Source organism: Notolepis coatsorum (genome assembly GCF_963971535.1).
Source record: "Notolepis coatsorum genome assembly, chromosome: 7".
Lineage (NCBI taxonomy): Eukaryota > Metazoa > Chordata > Actinopteri > Aulopiformes > Paralepididae > Notolepis > Notolepis coatsorum.
In genome coordinates, this window is record NC_140171.1 from 116,468,309 (window position 1) to 116,493,557 (window position 25,249).

The 25,249-nt window shown below is 41.2% G+C and overlaps 1 protein-coding gene across 1 annotated transcript in view; it reads left to right on the plus strand.

Moving 5' to 3' along the window:
• The first annotated feature begins 11,082 nt into the window (after positions 1-11,082).
• rasal3 (RAS protein activator like 3) overlaps positions 11,083-25,249 on the plus strand; it is a 40,362-nt gene continuing 26,195 nt past the window's right edge. Inside the window, exons 1-9 of the mRNA XM_084319179.1 lie at positions 11,083-11,260; positions 13,586-13,653; positions 14,257-14,342; positions 14,890-15,019; positions 15,272-15,370; positions 22,990-23,664; positions 24,316-24,460; positions 24,700-24,844; positions 24,933-25,169. Coding sequence (XP_084175305.1) covers positions 11,218-11,260; positions 13,586-13,653; positions 14,257-14,342; positions 14,890-15,019; positions 15,272-15,370; positions 22,990-23,664; positions 24,316-24,460; positions 24,700-24,844; positions 24,933-25,169 — 1,628 coding nt within the window. The 5' untranslated portion in view covers positions 11,083-11,217. The remainder of the gene's footprint in view (positions 11,261-13,585; positions 13,654-14,256; positions 14,343-14,889; positions 15,020-15,271; positions 15,371-22,989; positions 23,665-24,315; positions 24,461-24,699; positions 24,845-24,932; positions 25,170-25,249) is intronic.

A 25,249-nucleotide genomic window follows, 5' to 3' on the forward strand; every position in this document is an offset into this window, starting at 1 on the left:
TGGAGTTAGACAAGACGATACATACCCTTTTTCTTCTCTGTGCATGCAGTAGGAGTAGGAAGACGTGTACCGTTAGCCTAGCTTAGCGTCAGTCACTGGAAGTAGGTTCCTCCATTAGCCTAGTTCCCAACGTCTTCCTACTCCTACTGCATGCACAGAGAAGAAAATGTATTTATCTTCTTGTCTAACTCCAGGGTAGATGGCAAATAAGCTAATTTCCCAAAATGTTGGAGTTTTCCTTTAAGCAGCTGGTATTTGGCCCATAGCCAGTGTTGTAGTACTCGAGTCCTGGACTGATTTTCAGGACTCGTGACTCGACTTGAACTCGATTTGTTTGGCTATTGTGTCAAAGTAAATAAACTCACTTTGAAATGGTGACCGCTGTGTTTTTTTATTTTATTTGTATGTCAGTTCTTTGACTGCCAGAGTGGAGGTGACTCAACCTTGATGACTTGGACTTGGACTCAGACTAGGGTAATGGGGACTTGACTCGGACTCGACTTGGGCTCTTCTTTGGTGACTCGGACTTGGACTCGGACTCGAACACTGGGAACTCGAGACTCGACTCGGACTCGAGATTTAGTGACTCGACTACAACACTGGTCACGGCATAAAATAGAAGTACTAGCACACTTTCAACTAGATGTCAAGCCCCATCCATCCACCAGGTAGCGCCACTAGCACTGACCAGGATGGGGCAGGGATCAGAGAAAGACGTAATAATTACACAAGAGACCAATTACAAATAACAAACAAGCAACAAACAAACATAGTCTAATGGTCCAATCACCGTTATTACAATGATTATCCTAAATGCTACAGATTTTCTGGAAGCAAATTGGAGTTAGTTGAAATAATCAATGAGATATAGTCAGGTGTAATGTCCCCAGGGCCGGCCCTTGCTGGGCCGGTTATGAGAATGACATTGGACATTTCCTGACAGTGTCTCCTGTACCCTCCTTGTTACCCTCACTTACCTCTGTGTTCCCTTGCCCATCGTGCCTCTCCCGTGCCTTGCTTCATCTTCTTAAGTGTTGTAAGGGGTGTAAAGTACTTGAGTAATTGTACTTCTTTTACAATACTTAAGTACTGTTAACGTTATTAATCCTGCGGCCGCAATTCTTTTTTAAAACAGCCAATCAAATCCCCATCAATGGAAAATTAACCCGCCCATACCCATGCTGATTGGTCCTTGTGGAAGACTAGAAAGTGGGGATCTTTGATTAAACACCTGCTATCAGAAGAATAGACGGTCAGAGTGACAAGCTACAGAAGATGGCCACAAACAATAGTACGAGTGATGAAGAGGACGAAACGGAACATTTCATTGCCCTGGAATAAAAGAACGTTTTTACTTTAACTTTTTAGTACTTAAGTACATTTAAAAGTAGAAACTTTTTTACTTTTACTCAAGTGTGTTTTTAGCCAGATAGACTTTTACTTGAGTAAGATTTTGAGACGGTACCCATACTTTCACTTAAGTATAATTTCTGGGTACTTTTTACACCTCTGGATATAGTATTGCATTAATGATTGCAGAGAGACATGTTCTTTATCAAAGGAGGCCACAGAGCAGCTCTGTGGCTGATACTGTGCTGCCAGTACCACCAACCTCAATCTATTCTATTTTTGACGTGTCGTGCCGACTCGTGCACCAATTGTGCTACTTAGGAATTTGATCGGTTCAAGTACAGTATCTTACAAGAAACGAATGTATTAGCAAAATGATCTAAGATAACCCTTTGTACTGTGGCTAGTGTTTAATCAGACAGCAGACAGCCATAGCAGTTATTATTATACATCTAAGCCTACAATGAGGTTGATTCGTGTTGCAGGTGTGTTTTGGACGTAGTGTAACATCAGCACAGGAAGTGGTTTTCAGAGAGTCTGTCAAACCAAGCCAACAGGAAGTGCAGTTTTGCTTTGGTAGGAAACTGAACCCAACTGAATCCACTCTTAGTACACTGTGTCAAAATGCATGCAATGATCCTTTACCTTTACTGTTGTTACTGTTACAATTAGGGCTGGTACTTTTTGCGATTAATTGCGATTAATTAACTACAAGAATTAAAAGTAAAAAAAAATTATGCATTTAATCGCATGATGATTTTTCTTTATTGTGTAAGAAGAATGTTACAGTATGGTGTAACGATGCATCGATTAATCGAAATGCATCGATTATAATGTGACGATTCAACTGCATCGATTTGAAAATGTTAGAATCGATTATAATCGAAATTAATCGAAATAAAAAAAATTATAATAATAAATGTAATATTTTCTTTTGTGTTATTTTTTTGTGTATTGTTTTTATTGACCTATAGTCCATTCATGCTGAGTGAATCAGTTCCCCCAGCCACATTTGTGTATTAAATTTTTTTGGGGGGAATTAAATGATAGAAAATGTATCGAATCTAATCGAATCGTGGTAAAATGAAGAGATTTCATGATGCATTGAATCGTTACCTGAATAATCGTAATCAAATTGTATCGCTGTGAGGTCGCATTGTTACACCCCTATACAGTACCTTTCAAAGGAGACCAGACTCATGCATGTGCTATAAGTATAAAGTATAATAAATCGCAAATAACTTTTTTCTTAGTCTGGTTTGTTCATACAGAATACTGAAAAAATAAGAGAAATTGAGAGTTTTATTTTTTTCAATGGTCAACTGTTCTGGAATGTACTTGAAAGTACTGCGTTTTACTTTTACCTCGAAAGTGCTTAAGTTTACAAAAGGTCCTTTGCGCTATATATATATTATTCCTAAAATTGCTGCACTTTGTTAAAAATTGCATTGATCTGTTGGTCTGTGTAGTAGCTAATACAGGATTTTGCTGCTTAAACGTATGTATAATGTATATTATATTCATTGATTCACTCGTATACCAAAATCCATTTGAATTGAAAAATGTTGCTTTTCACATCAAATATTGATATGCGATTAAAATGTGATTAATTTAGATTAATTAACTATAAAGTCTCAAATTAATTTGATTAACATTTCTAATCAAGTCCCACCAATAGTTACAATCATTGCTTTTTGCTTGACTTAAAACATCATACAGTAGAGATGGGGAGTAGTAGAGACAATAGAGAGATGAGTAGAACGTCTGACTGATCTGGAGAAGTGCAGGTTGCCACCCAGTCAAACACCAACATACTGTCTGTGTCGCTACAACAGAAACCATATTTCTCTTAACAGAAGAAAAAATAACATCCTGTTTTCTGATACCCCTTCTGGACAGTATATGACTTTAGGGAAAAAAGACATTAAGTAAAGTGAGTCAATCCTATCTGGCACCAATCGTAAAATGGAGAAGGGGCATCTCATGCTGGCCTCAATCGGGGGGAAATGTGTACTAGAGGCAGGGAAAGTAGAGGCAGCTGTAGGCAGCAGACAGAGTCCCTACTTACTGTACTGATGTCTTAATCAATAAATATGATGGGAGGAATGAGAGTGTGATGTGAATTAGAGTCTGTGTCTCACACTTCATACTGGATGATGAGGAAGGCTTAGAATAGACGGTTTCACTGGAATTCTGTTGCTAGGAGAACAGTTTGGACCCAACTGTATCTCCTGTCAACCATTGCATTAGCAAACATTGCAACAGGAAATTAACTCGGGTCTGTTTAGAATGTTAGTTGTTGTCAAGATGAAACCGTCCATAAATTTGCCAAAAATGAATGAGGTCAGACAGAAAAAACAATAAAACTCTCTAAATGATTGGTGAACTGACAGACCGAGGAGTTGATGATGACATCCTACAACAGTTATACTCACCTATAGGAGCTAAAATCATACACTTTGAATGGGCACCTGCGTACACATGGGTCCAAACTGGTTCTACTGGGGAAGAACTAGGTTGGTATCTTCCAAGAACTGTGAAGTGCTAAGGACATCAGTGAGAGAGGTAAGACGGTAGAAGTAAACCTCTTGGTAAAGACGAGGAAAGCAGAGATAGGAAGTGAGAGGAATCTGTAGTGAGAGCAGAAAGAGAGACGGAACGGCCACAGCCGTGAGACTACTGGATATTAAGTGCCAACGCTAACGTGTGAGGAAGTAAGCTGAGAGAGAGTGAGAGAGAGTGAGAGAAGGAGACAGAGCAGGACGTTGCAGCAGCGTAACCACAGAGAAGCAGGCAGGTTCTATTGTTGCCGGATGACATTTTGCAAGACAGGAAACTAGAGAATCGAGAGAGAAACCAGCCGAAGAGCAGGACATAAGTCATCCTCAACGTGCAACAAAATAGCATCAATAGTGGATCGTTGAAAAACAGGCGAGGTCGATATATATTCTTCAGAAGTTGAGCAAGATCTATAGCTGTGCACTCATACATTTAGAAATGGGCACAGAGAAGAAGGATTCCGAGCACGAACAGCCTGAACAGCTAGCGAAGCAAACGGAGCTGGCGGAGAAGGAAATGCAACCTCCAGCGGAACATCCTCCTCCGGACCCGCCACCCGAGGGCTCTGACGCCCTGCACACATACAAGTGGCACATGGGCTCCAAGGAAACCCTGGAGGGGGCGAAAGGAGAAGTAGACGGAGGGAGTGCCTCGGTGACAGCGACGGTAGAGAAGGTGGAGAAGACCTCCACCGGCAAATGGAGCAAGATGCAAAGTTGGCGCAAGGCCCTGAGCGAGGATCTCGCAGAGAAGTCTTCAACCCTGGGGAGGAGCGGAGACGCATCCAAACCAGAGAAGAGCACCGGAACCAGGAAGAACCCCTTCAGAAGAGTCCAATCAGAGCCTCCTGGGTCACTGCTTTCACACCTGTCCCCCTCGACCAACTCGGCCCAGGCGTCTCCAACAGGCGCGGCTGCTGCAGAGGCCTCAGGGAGCTCCCCTGTGGATAGTCCACAGAAAGGGGGCGGAGGAGGGGCCATGTTCAGGAAGTATCTGAAGACGGTGTCTCAGAAGCTTAAGAGGCCCAAGTTACAGAGTAGGAACAGCACCGCCACACTGCAACCAGGTGAGGCGCCAGAGAGCATCACATCACACTGTCTGCACAATCATAAGCTATGATGTCCTTTATCATCCAATGGACCATATTCACACGGCGGCCATTTTGCATGGCATAAAAGCTAAATGGTCGCTGTGTGAATTATGTCCTAATTTCTAGTTAAAATCAAGGCACTAAATACATTTTTTATGTAGTTGGACAAATACAATTTACAAGGGGGGGAAAACAAAACAATCCTAATTGGAAAATACTAAATATATACCTGTACTACTAGACCGTATCACATATACAGTATATAGACATATCATATTGATTGAGTCTATGTTACAGTATAGAGTAGACCATTATATTATTCCTGTAAAATGTACAAAAATTTGTTACAAAGTTGAGCCTATGGTAGACATCAAGGATAAAGACATCACAGGATGTGGAAGAGAGTGCTGGTGTGTTATTGGGGGGAGAGGAAGATAGCATCAAACTTAGTCAACTCTAGAAATGGGAGTGACCCAGCACTATGTCAGATAAGAGCCATTATGGCATAATTGCCTAAAATGAAAAACAACTTGAGGGCCAGCGTGTGCACAATTAACCTATGTCAAACCCTGCCCTCTTTTCTTGATCCTCCAATCACAATTAGTCACTTTCCTCAGAACAAACAAGGGCAGAGTTTGATCAATTATCCTCCCGTAAGACCCTTGATTTAGCGTATGCGGTATAAAATACAGACTCAAGGTTTAATGTATTTGTCTTCTTTTTAGCATAGTACACATAATAAAGGAAGCGACATCTACACTTAGCATCCATGTACCACACAGAACTCTTCCCTCAGCAACAGTTGTGATTGGAGGATGAAGAAAAGAGGGCAGGGTTTGAGATAAGTCAATTTAGAGATACACAGTAGTATCCACAGAGTTGCATGGATGCCAAGTATAGAGGTGGGTAGGAGGATGCTATGATATACTGTACGTTGTATTCTCGGGTGGGATGGTCTGCCCTGTCAAATCAAATCAAATCAAATCAAATCAAATCAAATCAAATCAAATCAAATGTATTTGTAAGGCCCGACAACACACGTTAATGTCCCCATGGGTTGGACACGTCTTATTTAAACAAGTCAAGAAGAAACATCACAATAAATCAAGACCAAAACAAAAAACACCATGAAGTCCAAAAATGTTTAAATAAATCAAATAAATGAATGCCACTCCCAGACATACCCCACGCAAAGGTAAGGAAAAACTCACTAAAACCTAGCAATAGGAAAAAATGCACCACAGGCAATCTGGAGGAGAGAAACCTTAGAAGGGCCGTTCAAGGGGGGATCTCCCTTCTTAGATTTCTGTGATAGTAGTGTTGCAATAAAACAGGCGAAACAGTTGGTAAGCATGCACACATATGTCCACCCGCAGACTCAACCATTGGTATATTATATAGCCTTATTTATAAGGCTACCCTTGGACTGCTGCCAACTTACCTACAGATGTACATTCTCCAAAAAAGTATGGGCAGTTATGGTCTTCGTTCCCAGGGCTTATTTTTACTAACTGTCCCTCGGGTCCGTACTGAACTGGGAAAAAGGGCGTTCAGGTATACAGCTCCCTCCACCTGGAATCAGCTACAAAACCACCTGCATTTTCATGAGCTGGTCTCACTGGTTGCTTTTAAAACACTTCTAAGCACATCTGGCTGCAGATGTTTTGAATGACTATGAATGGTTCTGTGAATTGTCCTTGTTTTTTGTTTTAATTGCTATATGTTTCTTTTTTAAATAGTTTTTGTCTGTAAACTTGAAATCGTAACTGTGCTGCTGCCTATCTTGGCCAGGACGCTCTCTGAGATTTTTTTTTATCTCAATGAGACTTTTCTGGTTAAATAAAGGTTAAATAAATAAAAATAAATTGTAATGGGATCAATCTGTGTGTGTGTTCAGTAGATGTGAGTGAGGGTGAACCTGCGACAGCTACACCTACTGAGTTACCAAGGCTCCAATGGGCCCCGCCACAAGAGGTTCCCTTGTGGGACATCAGCAACTGTCTCCTGGAAGATGGACAGATTCTCATCTCCCCGGAGGAAGAGGTACAACCACAAACACACTCTCTCCACTCACCTCCTCCTCCTCATCAACATCATTTTCACAATGGTTGCCAATATACTGGGGCAACAGTGGCTCGGTAGGTATAGAGCAGTCGTCTGGTAATCCGGAGGTTCCCGGTTCGATTCCTGCTCCTCCCGGGCAGCGTGTTGAAGTGTCCTTGAGCAAGATACTTAACCCCTTAATTGCTCCTAATGAGCAGCTTGGCTTCCGCCGTCGATGTGTGAGTGAATGGGTAAAATGTGAGGAACAAATTGTAAAGCGCTATATAAATGCAGCCATTTGCCATTTATATCCTCAGAGACAACAATTATTATAATTTGTACTGTCAGGGCCCCTTGACTGTTGAATGACCTGACAGAAGAACTTGATAAATCAGTATCCAATTTTAAATGACTTCTTAAAGGAACGCTCCACTGGGCGACCGGGTAGTGTAGAGGTCTAGGCACTCGCCTACCGCAGAGACCCGGGGTTCTAATCCCGGTGTCAGCGGTACCTCCGGCTTGTTCAGTCGTCCCGACCAACACAATTGGCAGTGTTCGTGTGCGGGATGCCGGTGGAGTCCTGGTCGTTGCAATATCAACTCGGTCGGTCGTGGCGCCTGTTCAGTAGGGAGGAGATCTGGGGGAGATGGCGTGAACCTCCGGGCATGTTACGTTCTCCCTGTGAAATTCCTCATCGTCAGGTGAAGTGGCTGGAGATTTATTGGAGGAGGCATGTGGTAGTCTACACCTTCTCCGGACCGACAGTAGGGCAGCACAATACCCAGGGGGGAATTGGCATAATGATTATATTGGGGAGAGAAAAAGGTAGACAGGCAAAAAAGATTAAATAATAATAATAATAAAAAAAATTATATATATATATATATATATATAAAGTAGGGCTGTCAGTTCATTGCGTTAATTAGATTAATTAATTACATAGCAAATTATCGCGTTATGAAAATTAACTAAAAATTATTATTATTATATATTTTTTAATAATTTTTTTTTATCTCATTCATTCCATAAGAACGTAGAATACACATTTACAGACTTTTTTTTATATGGTCCATTTGCATGTTCTTGGTATCTGATTCTAGGGACATCTATGGATCTCAGGGAATGTATTCCCAGTGTCAGAAATACTGTGTCTGTTACTAGGCTTGAGTAAATTGTAATGAACCAAATGAGAATATCAATAAAAAAAAATGTATCGTTGACTGTGAATAACACTATGCTCAAATTGACCAGACCTGAAAAATCTAAGCAAATTAATAGATGGAAGATGATTAAACAGAAGGTTTTGTAGATACAGTACTGAATTCTGCCATCCGGATTCCTGACACATGCAATTTGAAATATGATTATAGAATATAGAATATCAGGCATAAAATGGTTATGCGATTAAAATGCGATTAATCAGATTAATTAATTACAAATCCTGTAATTAATTAGATACGTTTTTTTGTCGCCTGACAGCACTAATATAAAGTGCTTATAATCTCATAATCTCACACATAACTGTGAACTTTCTTGTACAAATTAATTTGGTTTAAGAGTTACTGAGTTACGATGTGTGATGTCATTATGATGTATATTATTCCAGGAAGTAATAAATAAATCTCAGTACTTGTTAATCACTCACTATGGCCTTGGTTTTTTATTTTTTATTTTTTATTTTTTACATCATTTTACCAAGATAGTAATAATAGACACACATTTGACTCTTTTTCACATTCAACTCACTTTATGGACTTTTATGTGGTCTCTTGCAACCTGACTCTTGTGTTTGCTTGTTTATTTCTGTATCCTGTTTTATGCTTTATGATCTTTAATTTAATTCCTGTATTTGATCTAACTGATGTATTTGGCTTTACTTCCCGTATTAAATGCTTTCTAAATGTTTTTCAGAAAAGTGTAATTAAATTAAAGTTGATTCTTATTACCATAATTACAAACACGGTGCAAATGGTTCAACAAGCAGAAAGCACTGCATTTGTACTTAGAAACGTACACATACAGTAGTTCAAATACATGAATATAATAACCTAATGTGTGTGTCCTTCTCAGCCTGTGATGTGGACTCGGAACAGAGTCAGCAGCTGCATGTCCAACATCAGCATGCAGAACCTAGTGGACTTTACAGGTACCACACACACACACACACACACACACACACACACACACACACACACACACACACACACACACACACACACACACACACACACACACACACACACACACACACACACACACACACACACACACACACACACACACACACACACACACACACACACACACACACACACACACACACACACACACACACACACACACACACACACACACACACACACACACACACACACACACACACACACACACACACACACACACACACACACACACACACACACACACACACACACACACACACACACACACACACACACACACACACACACACACACACACACACACACACACACACACACACACACACACACACACACACACACACACACACACACACACACACACACACACACACACACACACACACACACACACACACACACACACACACACACACACACACACACACACACACACACACACACACACACACACACACACACACACACACACACACACACACACACACACACACACACACACACACACACACACACACACACACACACACACACACACACACACACACACACACACACACACACACACACACACACACACACACACACACACACACACACACACACACACACACACACACACACACACACACACACACACACACACACACACACACACACACACACACACACACACACACACACACACACACACACACACACACACACACACACACACACACACACACACACACACACACACACACACACACACACACACACACACACACACACACACACACACACACACACACACACACACACACACACACACACACACACACACACACACACACACACACACACACACACACACACACACACACACACACACACACACACACACACACACACACACACACACACACACACACACACACACACACACACACACACACACACACACACACACACACACACACACACACACACACACACACACACACACACACACACACACACACACACACACACACACACACACACACACACACACACACACACACACACACACACACACACACACACACACACAGCAGTATGAAAAACCTCAGAGTAACAGCAACTATGGTTCTATGTAGACAGAGGAAATAGCTGAGTGTTTATGCGTGCGGTGGTTGTCAAATTGCTTCCTCTAAATTTGGGGGGAGATAACATCATGCCTGGGTGTTCCACTAGACTAGTCAGAGCTGGTAAATGACCAAGTATGGCTTTGTCAGTATTCCAATGTACAGTGTACTGTATTTGCAAATCTGGTATGTCATAAATGTATAGATGTAGCAGTACTGTCTATCTGTATGTCGTGTGTGTCATATATGTTATGATGAATTGAAAATGGGGGACCCTGATGTAAACAAGACGAAAGTCTTTCTCTGGTCCCCTTAACATCCCCTTAACAATTGTATGTATTGAGCTGTACTGTACTGTACCCATTCAGCAATCTGTTAATACACTTTTCAATCAATCAATCAATCAATCAATGGTTGAGAGAAGAGAGAGAAAAGAGAGAGAGAAGAGAGAGAAGAGAGAGAGAGAGAAAAGAGAGAGAAGAGAGAGAGGAGAGAGAGAAGAGAGAGAAGAGAGAGAGGAAGAGAGATAAGAGAGAGAGAAAAGAGAGAGAAGAGAGAGAGAAAGAGAGAGAAGAGAGAGATAGAAGAGAGAGAGAAGAGAGAGAGAAGAGAGAGAGAGAGAGAAGAGAGAGAAGAGAGAGAGAGAAGAGAGAGAAGAGAGATAGCATCGTATCTGTTCACGTGCATTGTCTCCTTCTAGCGTATTGGCCAGTACAAGTTCTTAGGTTACAGTGAGGCTGTAGTTGGTTCTGACATTGATTGTAAGAGGCTGGTTCCTTTTTGAGTGCAGCATCTATTCCACGAGGGCAGAGGGCCATGATACAAGGACTGTTCTACACCTTCATGTGATCAGAGTGACGGGTTCCACAGACCTCAAGCTTAAATGATGGGATTTAGACGTTGGATTGTATGTGGAGGAGCTTTGGGTAAGAAAATGACAGTGACAGACTGTCCTAGCATTTTCTACCTTGAAAACAGATTGATTAATTGAGTAGCTCAGACAAAGAACCATGTAACTGTTTGACGTTTTCAGAGGAACAATGTTTTTTCAAACTTTATTATCTAAAGATGGTAAATTATAGTATTGTGTTGTTGATTCATAGTTAAAGACGGTAGAGGCAGAGTACTTTCTGGTGATATACAGTATCACATTCACACTCCCAAGTGATTTGGATTGATTTTACAACTGCAAATACATGGGCTGTCCAAGAAATGTCAAAGCAAACTTATAGTTCTTCATTGCAAGGGTTCAATTGACTGGCTAATTCATTTTTTTTTCTGAAACTGTGTTATCAATTAATTTGGTTCCTATATCTACCTCACAAAGCAACGGCATATAGAAGGTGACATACAGGTAGGGCATAGCTGGAATAGGATGTGATTTTATTATGGCATCATCTAGGTTTCTAGGGTTCTCAGAAATATAAAAGTAATAGGTTAAGGCAACAGTGTACTAACCAAGTGTCTGCATTTAGAGAAGTTTAGATTCAAAACCACTCAAACCCTTGTGGTTGAGTGGTTTCGACTTGGATTTCAACAGCGTTGACACCTATTGATCACTCATTAAAATACCTAGCTCAGGAACCCAGTAAACATTTTGAAGTCCATTATAGCCATTAGGGCATCCCAAGCAACAGCTCAAAAGCCTGTCAAAACTACTGTTCTTCTGATGTTGGTTGTATTTGTCGACGTTGTTTAAACTGCGGTTTTGAGATAAGATGAGGGTTTTCAAATACAGGCTAGAATACAACTGCTTAAGAAAATCAATAGTCCTAACAGCATATTATGAGTTTCTGGGGAAGTTTTCCTACGTCAGAATTGACATTTGGGTTGAATGAATGGCTAATTCACGTGACGTTGTAAGGCAGTGGGGGTGAAGCAGTGTTGTAGTCGAGTCACTACATCTCGAGTCCGAGTCGAGTCTCGAGTCCCCAGTGTTTGAGTCCGAGTCCAAGTCCGAGTCACCAAAAAGAGCCTGAGTCGAGTCCGAGTCGAGTCCCCATTACCCTAGTCCGAGTCTGAGTCCGAGTCCAAGTCATCAAGGTTGAGTCCACTCCACAGATGTCTGTTGAAGTTTGAGGTTGTCCCGGTCTTCTCTTCAATAGTTTGTTTACATATCAAACATCTAGCAGTGCTCTTGCTGGAATTTGATGTAAAATCTGTGTAAGCAAAGCGCACGATTCGGAGCGTCTCTTTAGGCATCTTAAGTACTGAACATGAGGGTATCGACATGAATCCACGTGTAGGTGGAACAACGAAATTAAATAATGTTACAGTATTAATATAGCCATCAATATCTTATGCCAAATGATTAGGGCCTATTACAAAAGAAATAGTCTGAGTCCTCATCTGCACCTTCCGAGTCCGAATGCAGTCAATGCTCGAGTCCAAGTCCAAGTCCGAGTCATCAGTGCTCAAGTCCAAGTCGAGTCACAAGTCCTGAAAATCATTCCAGGACTCAGACTCGAGTACTACAACACTGGGGTGAAGAGCAGGGGTGACAACAGTTCCCCTGGTACTTTAAGTACGTAGATTATAGCTCAAGGAGTTACTCTCAAATCAACTATTTGCGGACCCTCCCTTGATAGTTCTTACATAAACAGGAAAATGTACACAGTACACACACCCACATATATGGAAATGACTAACTATGTAAGAATGCAACAAAAATTATGAATAGAAAGTAATAATAAATTACACTGTAGGGCGGCTGGGTGGCGCAGCGGTCTAAGTGCTCGTCACCAACGCGTGAGACACCGGTATCGAATCCGGCTGTCAGCGTTGCCTCCGGCTTGGGCCGGCCGTCATACTGACTCAATTGGCAGAGTCAGCGGGAGGGGAGTCGATGGGTGGTAATCTGGTCGTTGTAAACAGCGACTCCTACAGGTCGGTCAGGACGCCTGCACAGCAAGGACAGGAGATGTCGAGGGTAGTGGGAGTCCGCGCTGGCAGGTGAAAAGAAGTGTCTGGCTGACTCCGCATGTATCGGAGGGGACATGCGATAGATTCTTCAACCCTCCCTACGACCGAGCAATGGGGGGCACATGCAAGCAACGATCAAGACAGGGGAGGGGGGAATTGGCACGACTAAATTGGGATGGGAGAAAAAACAGAAAAAGAAGGAGAAAAAGTGGACAAAAAGAAATGTATATATTACACTGTACTAAGTGGCATGAGCACCGGAATGACGATGCAACGACACCTTTCTAAATAACCTGTCAAAATTGTTTATTACTTCCCTGGTCTCTTAGAATGTAGCCCTGACCATGTGGGCCAAGTGGGCGGGTCAAGAATAAAGAAGGAAGATGGTGGAGTGAGGGTGAGTATCCAAGCACAGGAAACTACATTGTGCTATCTCTGTGTTTCCTGTTGGCATTGGGCTGAAGTTTGTCCACTACAGGGTATCTGCGGGGTATTAAAAAAGTCTTAAAAAGCTGGGAGCTTGGTGCGTCTGGCGAGAGGTTGTATGGAATGTGCAATAATCTAAATTGGCGCTCAAGTGCAGCCGCCAGTTCAGTGTCGCTACGTGTTGTTGTTGTTTTTTGCTAGTATGGTCATGAAAATTGGTATTCAATTCTGCTCTAAGTGGTATTAAAAAGTCTTAAATTTTACTTGTTGAAACCTGCAGATACCCTGCACTAACTCCATAGGCTCTCTCTCTCTCTCTCTCTCTCTCTCTCTCTCTCTCTCTCTCTCTCTCCTGTCTCTCTCCCTCTCCCTCTCCCTCTCCTCTCTCTCTCTCTCTCTCTCTCTCTCTCTCTCTCTCTCTCTCTCTCTCTCTCTCTCTCTCTCTCTCTCTCTCTCTCTCTCTCCCTCTCCCTCTCTCTCTCTCTCTCTCTCTCTCTCTCTCTCTCTCTCTCTCTCTCTCTCTCTCTCTCTCTCTCTCTCTCTCTCTCTCTCTCTCTCTCTCTCTCTCTCTCAGGCATTGATAAAACGACGTCTCGAGGGCCGAGCAAAGAGGAATAGCACCACCCAGTTAAACACTGTCGGGCTGGTCAAAGGAAGCAGGTAACTTACATGATTCTGAGGCCAACAGGGACCATATCCATGGACCCCTTGAATTACAAGTTTAAAGGGGAACTATTTGACTATTTCTTTCACTATTTGGGCACTTTTACACAATTCCTGTGAGTCTATGGAACACCTCTGTATGTTTTTTTTTATTTTAAATGCATTGTTTTGTATTTCTAATCAAGTACTCAAAAACAGCATTTTTCTACCTCAAGATCTTAAGCCGTTTTGAGGCTGGGCTCCAACCACTGTGTGGCCTGCCGCCTGGTGGCAACTGCCACATCAACTGCCACATTATTATGCAGCTGAGAAATCTCTGACATCACAGATATGCACATTTTCAGATGACTCAGTTCAGTGAGGGTGAATATTGTGAGAGGAGAATTGGAAGAATGCGCCAATATGAGAATTAGAGACATAGATCCTATTAATATAAGTCCACATAGCTAGGAAACAATGCTAAACACTGAAAAAGGCCATTTATAAGATAGTTCCCCTTTAAATGTTTTTTTGTTTCATTGAGAAAACGATATCTATTTTCAAGGCAATATGGTTCTCGGGAGTCTGTGTCCATTCCGGTCAGTGCCGTGGGGAATCTGGACCTAAACGCAGACACCAGCACCGTCATCAGGCCTGTCCACAGCTCCATTCTGGGGGAGAAGTACTGCTTTGAGGTAGGCCTGACCTTTAACCCTTTGTTGTGTGGCAGTGAAAGGGTTAACCTTTGGTAGTGTGGTAGTGAAAGGGTTAACCCCCAGACACTACTCTAATCTTTAAAAAAAAATTATAAAAAAAAGAACAACTAAATAAATTTTCACATTCATTATTTACATAATAAATATCACAAGGTGTCTCAGAAACAAGTTTCCAATCTCAGTTATGTGACAAAGATACCCTCTCTGTCGCTAATTCTACTCTCCTTATAGGTGATTAACTCTGAGAATAACCATTGTTTCGGCTGCACCTCAGCTGCTGAGCGTGACCGTTGGATTGAGGATCTGAGGCGGGCTGCCCAGCCCAATAAGGTGAGACATTTACTGTACTATAAAAATAAATGTTTTACTTATCACTGCTCTCAAAAGAAAACCTCATAGCTCCAAAGGTCTGTTCTTGAAGAAGGACAAAAATACATTTTGAGTAAACACAAATATATTTTGAGATTGAGATTCAAGAAAAACAACCATAATGTGTGTGAGATTGACCACCATATATTTTAAAATCATACACTAATGGCTTTCATGGCCTTGTGGCCATGACACTTTGTCAGTACATTAGAGACCATCGACACTTCTTATGTGCTAAGAAGATAGTTTTAAATGAGGATTGTCTAGACACAATCATGTAAGATCATGTGGAATAAATATGTAATTTATTTAGTGGTTGAGTCTACACCAGGGGTGTCAAACTCATTTTCACAGAGGGCCACATCAGCATTATGGTTGCCCTCAAAGGGCCAAAGACCGTATAAATGTTAATGTAATGTAAAATAAATGTAGCTACACATTTACATATTGTTAAACATGGTGTTTCTGTATTTATTACTTATTCAAGTTATACATATTGCATATTCATTTGCATAAATGTAAAAATATATGTTAGCTTATGTTATTTTAACAAATAATTTTAGTTTATCAGAACCCCATATTACTCCACCAATCAATGATCAAACCATTCAAGTAAATAACAAAGAAGAATATCATCAAATACAAGCTATGACATTAAGTTTGTTCAAAACCTTTTTGTCACAGTCAAGAGGGGCAGAACTAACAACTGTGAGCTGCAAAGAACACGTGGGACAGATGTAGCAGATGTTACAAAAACAAATGGCTGCACACAACCTTGCAGAGGCCATACATCCAACTAATGGAAGATAGTTTAATTAACTTTAATTAACAGATTGCAGAATGGGTACAGTACAGTACAGCTCAATACACACAATTGTTAAGGGGATGCAGACCAGAGAAAGACTTTCGACTTGTTTACATCAGGGTCCCCCATTTTCAATTCGTAATGAAATTGCTATTATGTGTCTGCATGAACACACAACTGTAACTGTACTCAAAAATAACAAAATAAGGGTTGTCTCAGTTCACAACTATATTGGTCAAGTTTTGGGTACTTGTTTGCGTCCCTACAGCTTCTTATTCAATTGAGCGAGATGCTCGGTTATGTCACACAGCCAGTTTGCATCTGACAGTTCAGACAATATTTCTTCAACCCTTTGTTACCTATTCCGCCTGGATCGTTTTTGTATTTTGGGCTGTAAAATTGTCAAAGAATGTCTGAGGAGTAAGTGCTTTTGGCTTTTTTCCTTTGTTACCTCAGATGTTCAACATACATGTATGTGTAAGAATGTGTAATAACTAAGGCTGTCAAAGTTAAAGCTTTATTAACGCATTAACCCACAATTATTTTAACACTGGTATTTTGTAACCCAATATTAATGTAAAAAAAAAAAAAAAAAAAAAAAACATTTTTTTTTTTTTTACCTGAGCTCTTGGGGGGCCACATCAAATGACGTGGCGGGCCGGATTTGGCCCGCGGGCCGTGAGTTTGACACCTATGGTCTACACGGTCCACATTACTCCCAATGAATGAGGACCATGTAGACTCAGCCACTAAATAACGTGCTTATTCTGCATAATTACAGTGGTGGAGGAAGTATACTGTACAGTTCCTTTACTAAGTAATTATAAATGCCCATATAAATTAGTACTCTGGTAAAAGTCCTCCATTCAAAATTATACCTAAGTAAAAGTGGATAAATATATGATATTGAATGTTTAAGTATCTAAAGTAAAAGTGCATATTCTATATGACATGTGTGTATTCCAGTGCTCGGGAGCATTCACTCTTTGATCCATTGACCTCTACAGGTTATGTTAAAGTGGTATTTGGTCCAGTTATTCCGCTTATTAAGTTTTCCGCTTATTAATGGCTCGTGGCTCAGTTGGGTGCGCCAAGCGAAGCAAGCAAGCAGCAGACTCATTGGATTTATTGTAAACCATTTTCAAAATAAAGGTACTCAAGCCAAAGTCTATCATGAACAAAAAAGTATAAAAGTGCAATAAATGCAGAAAATATAGATAGAGGTTTCTTCTTTAACAAAAAATATATTTGATTTAAGGTTCCCAGGAGTAAGTAGCTTAATCCAGCCTTACTCAGCACTACGGAGGCCTATTACTACCAGGTGTAAGTAGCAAATGCAGCCTTACTCAGCACTATGGAGGCCTATTACTACCAGGTGTAAGTAAACTAATCCAGATTTACTCAGCACTATGGAGGCCTATTACTACCAGGTGTAAGTAGCAAATGCAGCCTTACTCAGCACTATGGAGGCCTATTACTCCCAGGAGTAAGTAAACTAATCCAGCTTTACTCAGCACTATGGAGGCCTATTACTCCCAGGAGTAAGTAAACTAATCCAGCTTTACTCAGCACTATGGAGGCCTATTACTCCCAGGAGTAAGTAAACTAATCCAGCCTTACTCAGCACTATGGAGGCCTATTACTACCAGGGGTAAGTAGCCTAATCCAGATTTACTCAGCAATATGGAGGCTAGTACTAGGAGTAAGGGCTAATCCAATAATTATTACTACCAGTTTGTATTTGAAGCCTACATGTACTTAACCTACAGTTCAAATAAATTGCTTTGGAATACATTTAAAATAAATGTAATGCATTAATACTTTTAATAAGTGCTGTGTGTTTATTACAGCCTCGTGTATAACCTTACAGATTATTATGATAATAATAATAATAATAATAATAATAATAATAATAATAATAATAATAATAATAATAATAATAATAATAATAATAATAATAATAATAATAATAATAATAATAATAATAATAATAATAATAATAATAATAATAATAATAATAATAATAATAATAATAATAATAATAATAATAATAATAATAATAATAATAATAATAATAATAATAATAATAATAATAATAATAATAATAATAATAATAATAATAATAATAATAATAATAGGGCTGACCCCTATTAGTCGACTAATCGGTCGAAAGGAGCCCTAGTCGACTAACCAACCTCTTAGTCGAATAGTAAAAAATAAAAATAAATAAAAAATTATACATTTTCTTTTCTTTTCTTTTTGTATCACTCTTTCCAAAAGAAAAGAGGCCTAGAAGCGTGGCTAACGCTAATGGCACGCATACCAGAGGCTAACTGCCTACGAAAACAGGCACAGAGGCACTGAAAGAGGATTTCACCCATCTAATGAACACACTAGACTAGACAAATATCAAGATGTATCCATCAGTGGACCAATTGCATGCTTTTGCAGAGGACAAGAAGCCTTCAGTCGACTCCTTCAGACATTAAGCACACCCACAGCCCAAATGGAATGATACAATTTTTTTTTATTAAATAATAATAATAAAAAAATATATATATTATATATATATATTTTTTTTTGTCGACCAATAGTCGACTAACGACAAATTTTGGCCAATCATAGTCGACCATCCAAATCCTTAGTCGGGGACAGCCCTAAATAATAATAATAATAATAATAATAATAATAATAATAATAATAATAATAATAATAATAATTAGTGCTGTAAGGCGATTAACATTTTTTATATAATGAATTACAGGATTTGTAATTAATTAATCTAATTAATTGCATTTTAATCACATAACCATTTTAGGCATGATATTCTATATTCTATAATCATATTTTAAATGGCATTTGTCCGGATGGCAGAATTCAGTACTGTATATCTACAAAACCTTCTGTTTAATCATCTTCCATTTATTCATTTGCTTAGATTTTTCAGGTCTGGTCAATTTTAGCATGGTGTTATTCACAGTCAAAGATTAAACAAATTTTATTGATATTCTCATTTGGTTCATTACAATTTACTCAAGCCTAGTAACAGACATATTATTTCTGACACTGGGAATATTCCCTGAGATCCATAGATGTCCCTAGAATGAGATACCAAGAACATGCAAATGGACCATATTAACCCTTATGCCGCCCTAACAAGTTAGGAGAGTTGTATTCGTAAGCATGAAATGTTTGCATCAAGTTCAAGGCCATATAATTCTTCATCTTTAATATTTAAAAAAATAATCTTTCCAGGAAGTCCATTAACATCCTATCCTCAATATATATGGAAACGAGTACAACTATTTCCAAATCTTAACCACTTATATTCCCGTTTGTTTGATATTAAATCCCTTTTTATGACAAAAAAAACGCAGACATCTACATTTAGGTCACATTTTTACACGTTTTCAACGCCAGCGTTCAGCATCTAAAACATGCACAGAGTCCGTGTGAAAAAGAATATGTATTCATATTTACAAATGAATGACTAATTCGGTAGTTATTAGCGTTATAGTAACGGTAGTATGCACTGCTCCGCGGGGGGGCGGGGACGCTCTCTCATTGACGGTACACAGTGTGAGAAGAGCATTTATGCAGGTGAACACCAGGAAGGCTGCTGGCCCAGATGGTATAACAGGACGCATACTTAAGTCCTGTGCCAACCAGCTTGCCCCGGTGTTCACCGCCATATTTAATCAATCCCTGGCGGAGTCAGTGGTCCCTGCCTGCTTCAAGATGTCTACCATCATCCCTGTACCGAAGAAACCCTCCCCAACATGTCCAAATGACTACAGACCGGTGGCACTCACCTCTGTGGTCATGAAATGTTTTGAGAGGCTGGTCAAGGACCACATTTGTGCCTGCCTCCCCAGTGATATGGACCCTATGCAATTTGCATACAGGACAAACAGGTCCACTGACGACGCGGTCTCCCAGGTACTGCACAGCACCCTCTCCCACCTTGACCGTCAAAAGGGGGGCTATGTGAGACTGTTGTTCATTGACTACAGCTCAGCGTTCAACACCATAGTCCCCACCAGACTGGTGGACAAGCTGATCGAGCTGGGTCTGAGCTCCGCCCTGAGCGCCTGGGTACTGGACTTTCTGAGTGAAAGACCCCAGGCGGTCAGGGTGGGGGGTCAGACCTCCAACACCATCACCCTGAGCATCGGGTCCCCCCAGGGCTGTGTTCTAAGCCCCCTGCTGTACTCACTCTACACACACGACTGTGTGGCCAAGTTCAGCTCCAACTCCATAGTGAAGTTCGCAGACGACACGGTGGTGGTGGGGCTGATCTCGGACAACGACGAGAAGGCCTACCGGGAGGAGGTTGAGGTACTGGAACGCTGGTGCCAGGACAACAGCCTGCTCCTGAACATTGGTAAAACCAAGGAGCTGATCGTGGATTATAGGAGAGGACAGCAGGAGACACACACACCACTGATGATTAACGGGGCTACCGTGGACAGGGTGAGCAGCTTTAAGTACCTGGGGGTCCACATCTCAGAGAATCTGACATGGTCAACACACATAGAATCAGTAGTAAAGAAGGCGAAACAGCGCCTCTACCACCTGAGACAGTTAAGGAAGTTCAGAGTATCGGGGAAGATACTCCAGTCCTTCTACTCAGGAGCTGTAGAGAGCATCTTGACCGGAAACATCACTGCCTGGTATGGAAACAGCACGGCACAAGACAAGAAGGCCCTACAGAGAGTGGTGCGCTCAGCCGAGTGTACCACGGGTATTGCACTACCTCCCCTGCAGGTTCTATACAACAAGAGGTGCAAATCCAGAGCCTGCAGGATAATGAAAGACCCTCACCACCCCAATAACAGCCTGTTCCAGCTGCTGAGGTCAGGCAGACGCCTGCGAACCCCAGCTACTAGGACAGAGCGGCTTAGGCTCAGTTTCTTCCCCCAGGCCATCAGAGCCCTGAACAATGAACATTGAGTGCCACAGAACACTGAACAATCCACACACAAGCACACATGAACACACACACGACACGCACGCTGTGCACGCTCACACACTAGCAGCCACTTAACACTTTAACATGAGCGGGCACACACTCATGCCGCACACTTATGGCCAAAAGGAAAGGCCACTTTAAATTAGAATAACAGGAACAGTGTATTGCACTACCAAAGCTACCTAGCATGTCCTATATGCTCTGTAAATAACTATGTACAGATACCGAGATGTCACACCATGTTACCTGTTACCTGTTTATTGCACAATGTTGTTTTTTTATTGGATTCTATTATATGTTGTACCACTGTATTGCACATCGTTGTGGGCAAGACCACCCGCATTTCATTGTATACTTGTATGCCGTGACAATTAAAACTCTTGACTTGACTTGAAATATAGGCAAAAAACACGAAATCTTTGCTAAGGGGGCAGAAAAAAAGTCTGTAAATGTGTATTCTTCGTACTTATGGAATGAATGAGATAAAAAAATATTATATGCATTATAAATGGCCTTTTCCAGTGTTTAGCATTGTTTCCTAGCAATGGGGGATTATATCAATGTGGTCTGTGTCGTTAATTATCATATTGACTCATAATCAAATCAAATTTATTTGTAAGGCCCGACAACACACGTTAATGTCCCCATGGGCCGGACACGTCTTTTTTAAACAAGTCAAGAAGAAACATAACAATAAGTCAAGAACAAAACAAGAACACCATAAGGTCCAACAAATTTAAAATAAATGCAAAATAAATGAATGAATGCAAACACTCCCAGACATACCCCACGCGAGTTTAACTAGACTCATCAGTCTAGTCTCGAATTCACAAGATCCTCCCTCAACTAAGCCATTCTGATTTGACAGTATTGCTGACATGAATAGGGCACTGATCTGCATAACTAACGCCCCCTCAACAGCAGAGCGAGTGGAAATACTTTCACTTCCTCAAACGGTGCCGACACACGCATTTTACACACAACCTGGCACGCGGGGACAACCTGACCGGCGTGGGGGAAACACACACGCATTTTACACACAACCTGACGGCGTCCCTGGTAGAGAGAGAGAGGGACCGTGCGCAGGAGTGTGTAAATGTGTGTGCGCGGGGCTGGTGGAGGGACTTCTCCCTGGTAGAGAGAGAGAGAGAGACCGCGCTCAGGAGTGTGTAAATGTGTGTGCAAGGGCTGGTGGAGGGACTTCTCCCTGGTAGAGAGAGAGAGAGAGAGAGAGAGACCGTGCTCAGGAGTGTTTTTGTTTTTATTAAGGATCCCCACTCACAGGAATTGTGTAAAGTTGCCCAAATAGTGCAAGGAATAGCAATGCATGTCCCCTTTAATTAATTTTGAGTTAATCTTCATAACGCGATAATTCGCTGTGTAATTAATTAATCTAATTAACGCGATAAACTGACAGCCCTAATAATAATATAATTGTTATTATTCAAGAACATTTGCTTAGTGTCTGTATCGGTTTGGTATCAGTATTGGCAGATATCTAAATTCAGATATTGGTATCGGAACTGAAAAATAGTATAATTGGTGCATCTCTAGTCCTTGTTTCAAATTATTCATGGGTATATAGTGGTATGCTGATTTTATGACTATGTTCATTTTATACTAATTGCTGTGGGGCACTTTGGGCTGCGGTCCATGTATTGAAAATGAGGGTGACCTCAATTTTCCTTTCGAGAATAAATAAAGGTTTGAATTTTATTTTATTTTGAGGTTTCGTGTGACAGCAGTGAAATTAAGTGTTCTTCCTCTGTGAATGATGATGTCCCAATGTGCCCGTATTCCTAGGATAACATTGAGCGCACAGAGAACTCCCTCAGCCTGTGGGTGAACGAAGCCAAGGATCTGCTGCCCAAGAGGCGTTACTACTGCGAGCTGCACCTGGACGGGACCCTGTTCGCCCGCACCAGCAGCCGAGCCGTCGGCAAGTTGTCCCAACACTCCGGCCTGGCAGGGGACGGCTCAGCGGGGTCTTCAGGTGGAGACGGGGGCAGTGGTGGTGTGATCGGAGGCTGCCCGCTATTCTGGGGTGAATTATTTGAGCTGGACAACCTGCCCTCCGTCTCCCAAATCACGCTGCACCTCTTCCGCGACGAAGACCCCAGAAAGAAGCGCCTCTCCCGGGACGAGTCCAGCCTGCACCCGCTGGGCAGCGTGACCATTCCTCTGGCTAACATCCGGGGGAGGGCCTATCAGGAGAGGTGGTATCCCATCGTTCCCTACAAGGCTTCTGGGGCTGGGGGAACCAAAGAGATGCTGGGGCCCCAGGCCTTGCTCCGCGTCAAGGCCCGTTTCCAGAATCTGCAGGTGTTGCCCATCGAGAGGTACAAAGAGTTTGCGGAGTATGTGACGGTGGACTACGTGGGGATGTGCAAGAGCCTGGAGCCTCTGCTGAACGTCAGGGAGAAGGAAGAGTTGGCTGGAGCGCTGGTGCACGTCCTGCAGAGTATTGGTAAAGCCAAGGTGAATAATGACGAGTATCATGCAAATCAGAGCTACAAGTAAATAGCTAAATATGTACACCATAGTTTATGGCATTGGCATTGCTATGTTAGATCCTAATATGAAAAACTGATTTGCCTTACTTTGCTGCTATCTTTTTTTATGCTTGTTTTATATGTTTATTTATGTAATTTTAAAACTGTGATTTGCCATACCTTGTTGCTATCTTTTTTATGCTTGTTTTATATGTAATTTTATGCCATAGAATCAAACCATAAACAAAGTGGCCTATTGGGATGCTAGATCCTAATGTGAATTTTTTTATTTTATGTCTGCACTTTGCCTGCCTTTTTTCTGCTGTAAAGCACTTTGTGCTGCAATTCTTGTATGAAAGGTGCTATACAAATAAAGGTATTATTATTATTATTATTATTATTATTATTATTATTATTATTATTATTATTATTATTATTATTATTATTATTATTATTATTATTATTATTATTATTATTATTATTATTATTATTATTATTATTATTATTATTATTATTATTATTATTATTATTATTATTATTATTATTATTATTATTATTATAATAAGATGATTCACGTTAGTGTCATCGTTTTTGATCACTCGTAAAGAACCTGTACTTGCCTGTGTTTCCTCTTCAGGAGTTCCTCATTGCTTTGGGCAGTGCCGAGGTGGATCGTCTTGGAGAGAAGGAGGCACTGATCTTCAGAGAGAACACGTTGGCCACCAAAGCCATAGATGAATATATGAAGTTGGTTGGGCAGAAGTACCTCATTGACACACTTGGTAGGAACGCTACCTGGTCTGATGCTGCTTTTTGAACCTCTCTCTCTCTCTCTCTCTCTCTCTCTCTCTCTCTCTCTCTCTCTCTCTCTCTCTCTCTCTCTCTCTCTCTCTCTCTCAACTATATTTGATCAACTTATTTAACCTATTCTAACTGTTATTACGTTATTATAGATACTCAAACTTGTCAATTATTTTCTCCGCTGGTCACCGTCTTCATAAAAGTCTCTTTTTCGCTACAGGAGACTTCATCACCCGTCTATATGCCTCAGTGGAGAGCTGTGAAGTTGACCCACGTAAATGCCCCGCCTCTGAACTGTCAATCAATCAGAGGCATCTGAGAGAAAGCTGTGAGGAAGTGTTGCAGAAGATTACTGGGATGTATGGGTAAGCTGTTATAGGGCTCGTATATAGTAAGACCTAAAACAAATAGAAATTTCATCAACCTGATACTAGAAATCCTTCTTTTCTTCAGATCCTTCCCTGAAGAGTTAAACAGGATCTTCTCCAGCTGGGCGGAGCTATGCGAAGACCAGGGCAGGTCAGAGATAGGACAGCGTCTCATCTCTGCGTCTTTGTTCCTTCGGTTCTTATGTCCTGCCATCCTCAGCCCCTCCCTGTTTGGTCTGACACAGCCCTACCCAGAGCCTGGCACTCTGCGCACCCTCACTCTGACGGCCAAAGTCATCCAGAACCTGGCCAACTTCACCCTGTGAGTGGGGTTTTATCTATGTAATAATGAACCATGTTCCATAATGAATAAAAATACTGTCGACCATGTTCCACATACTT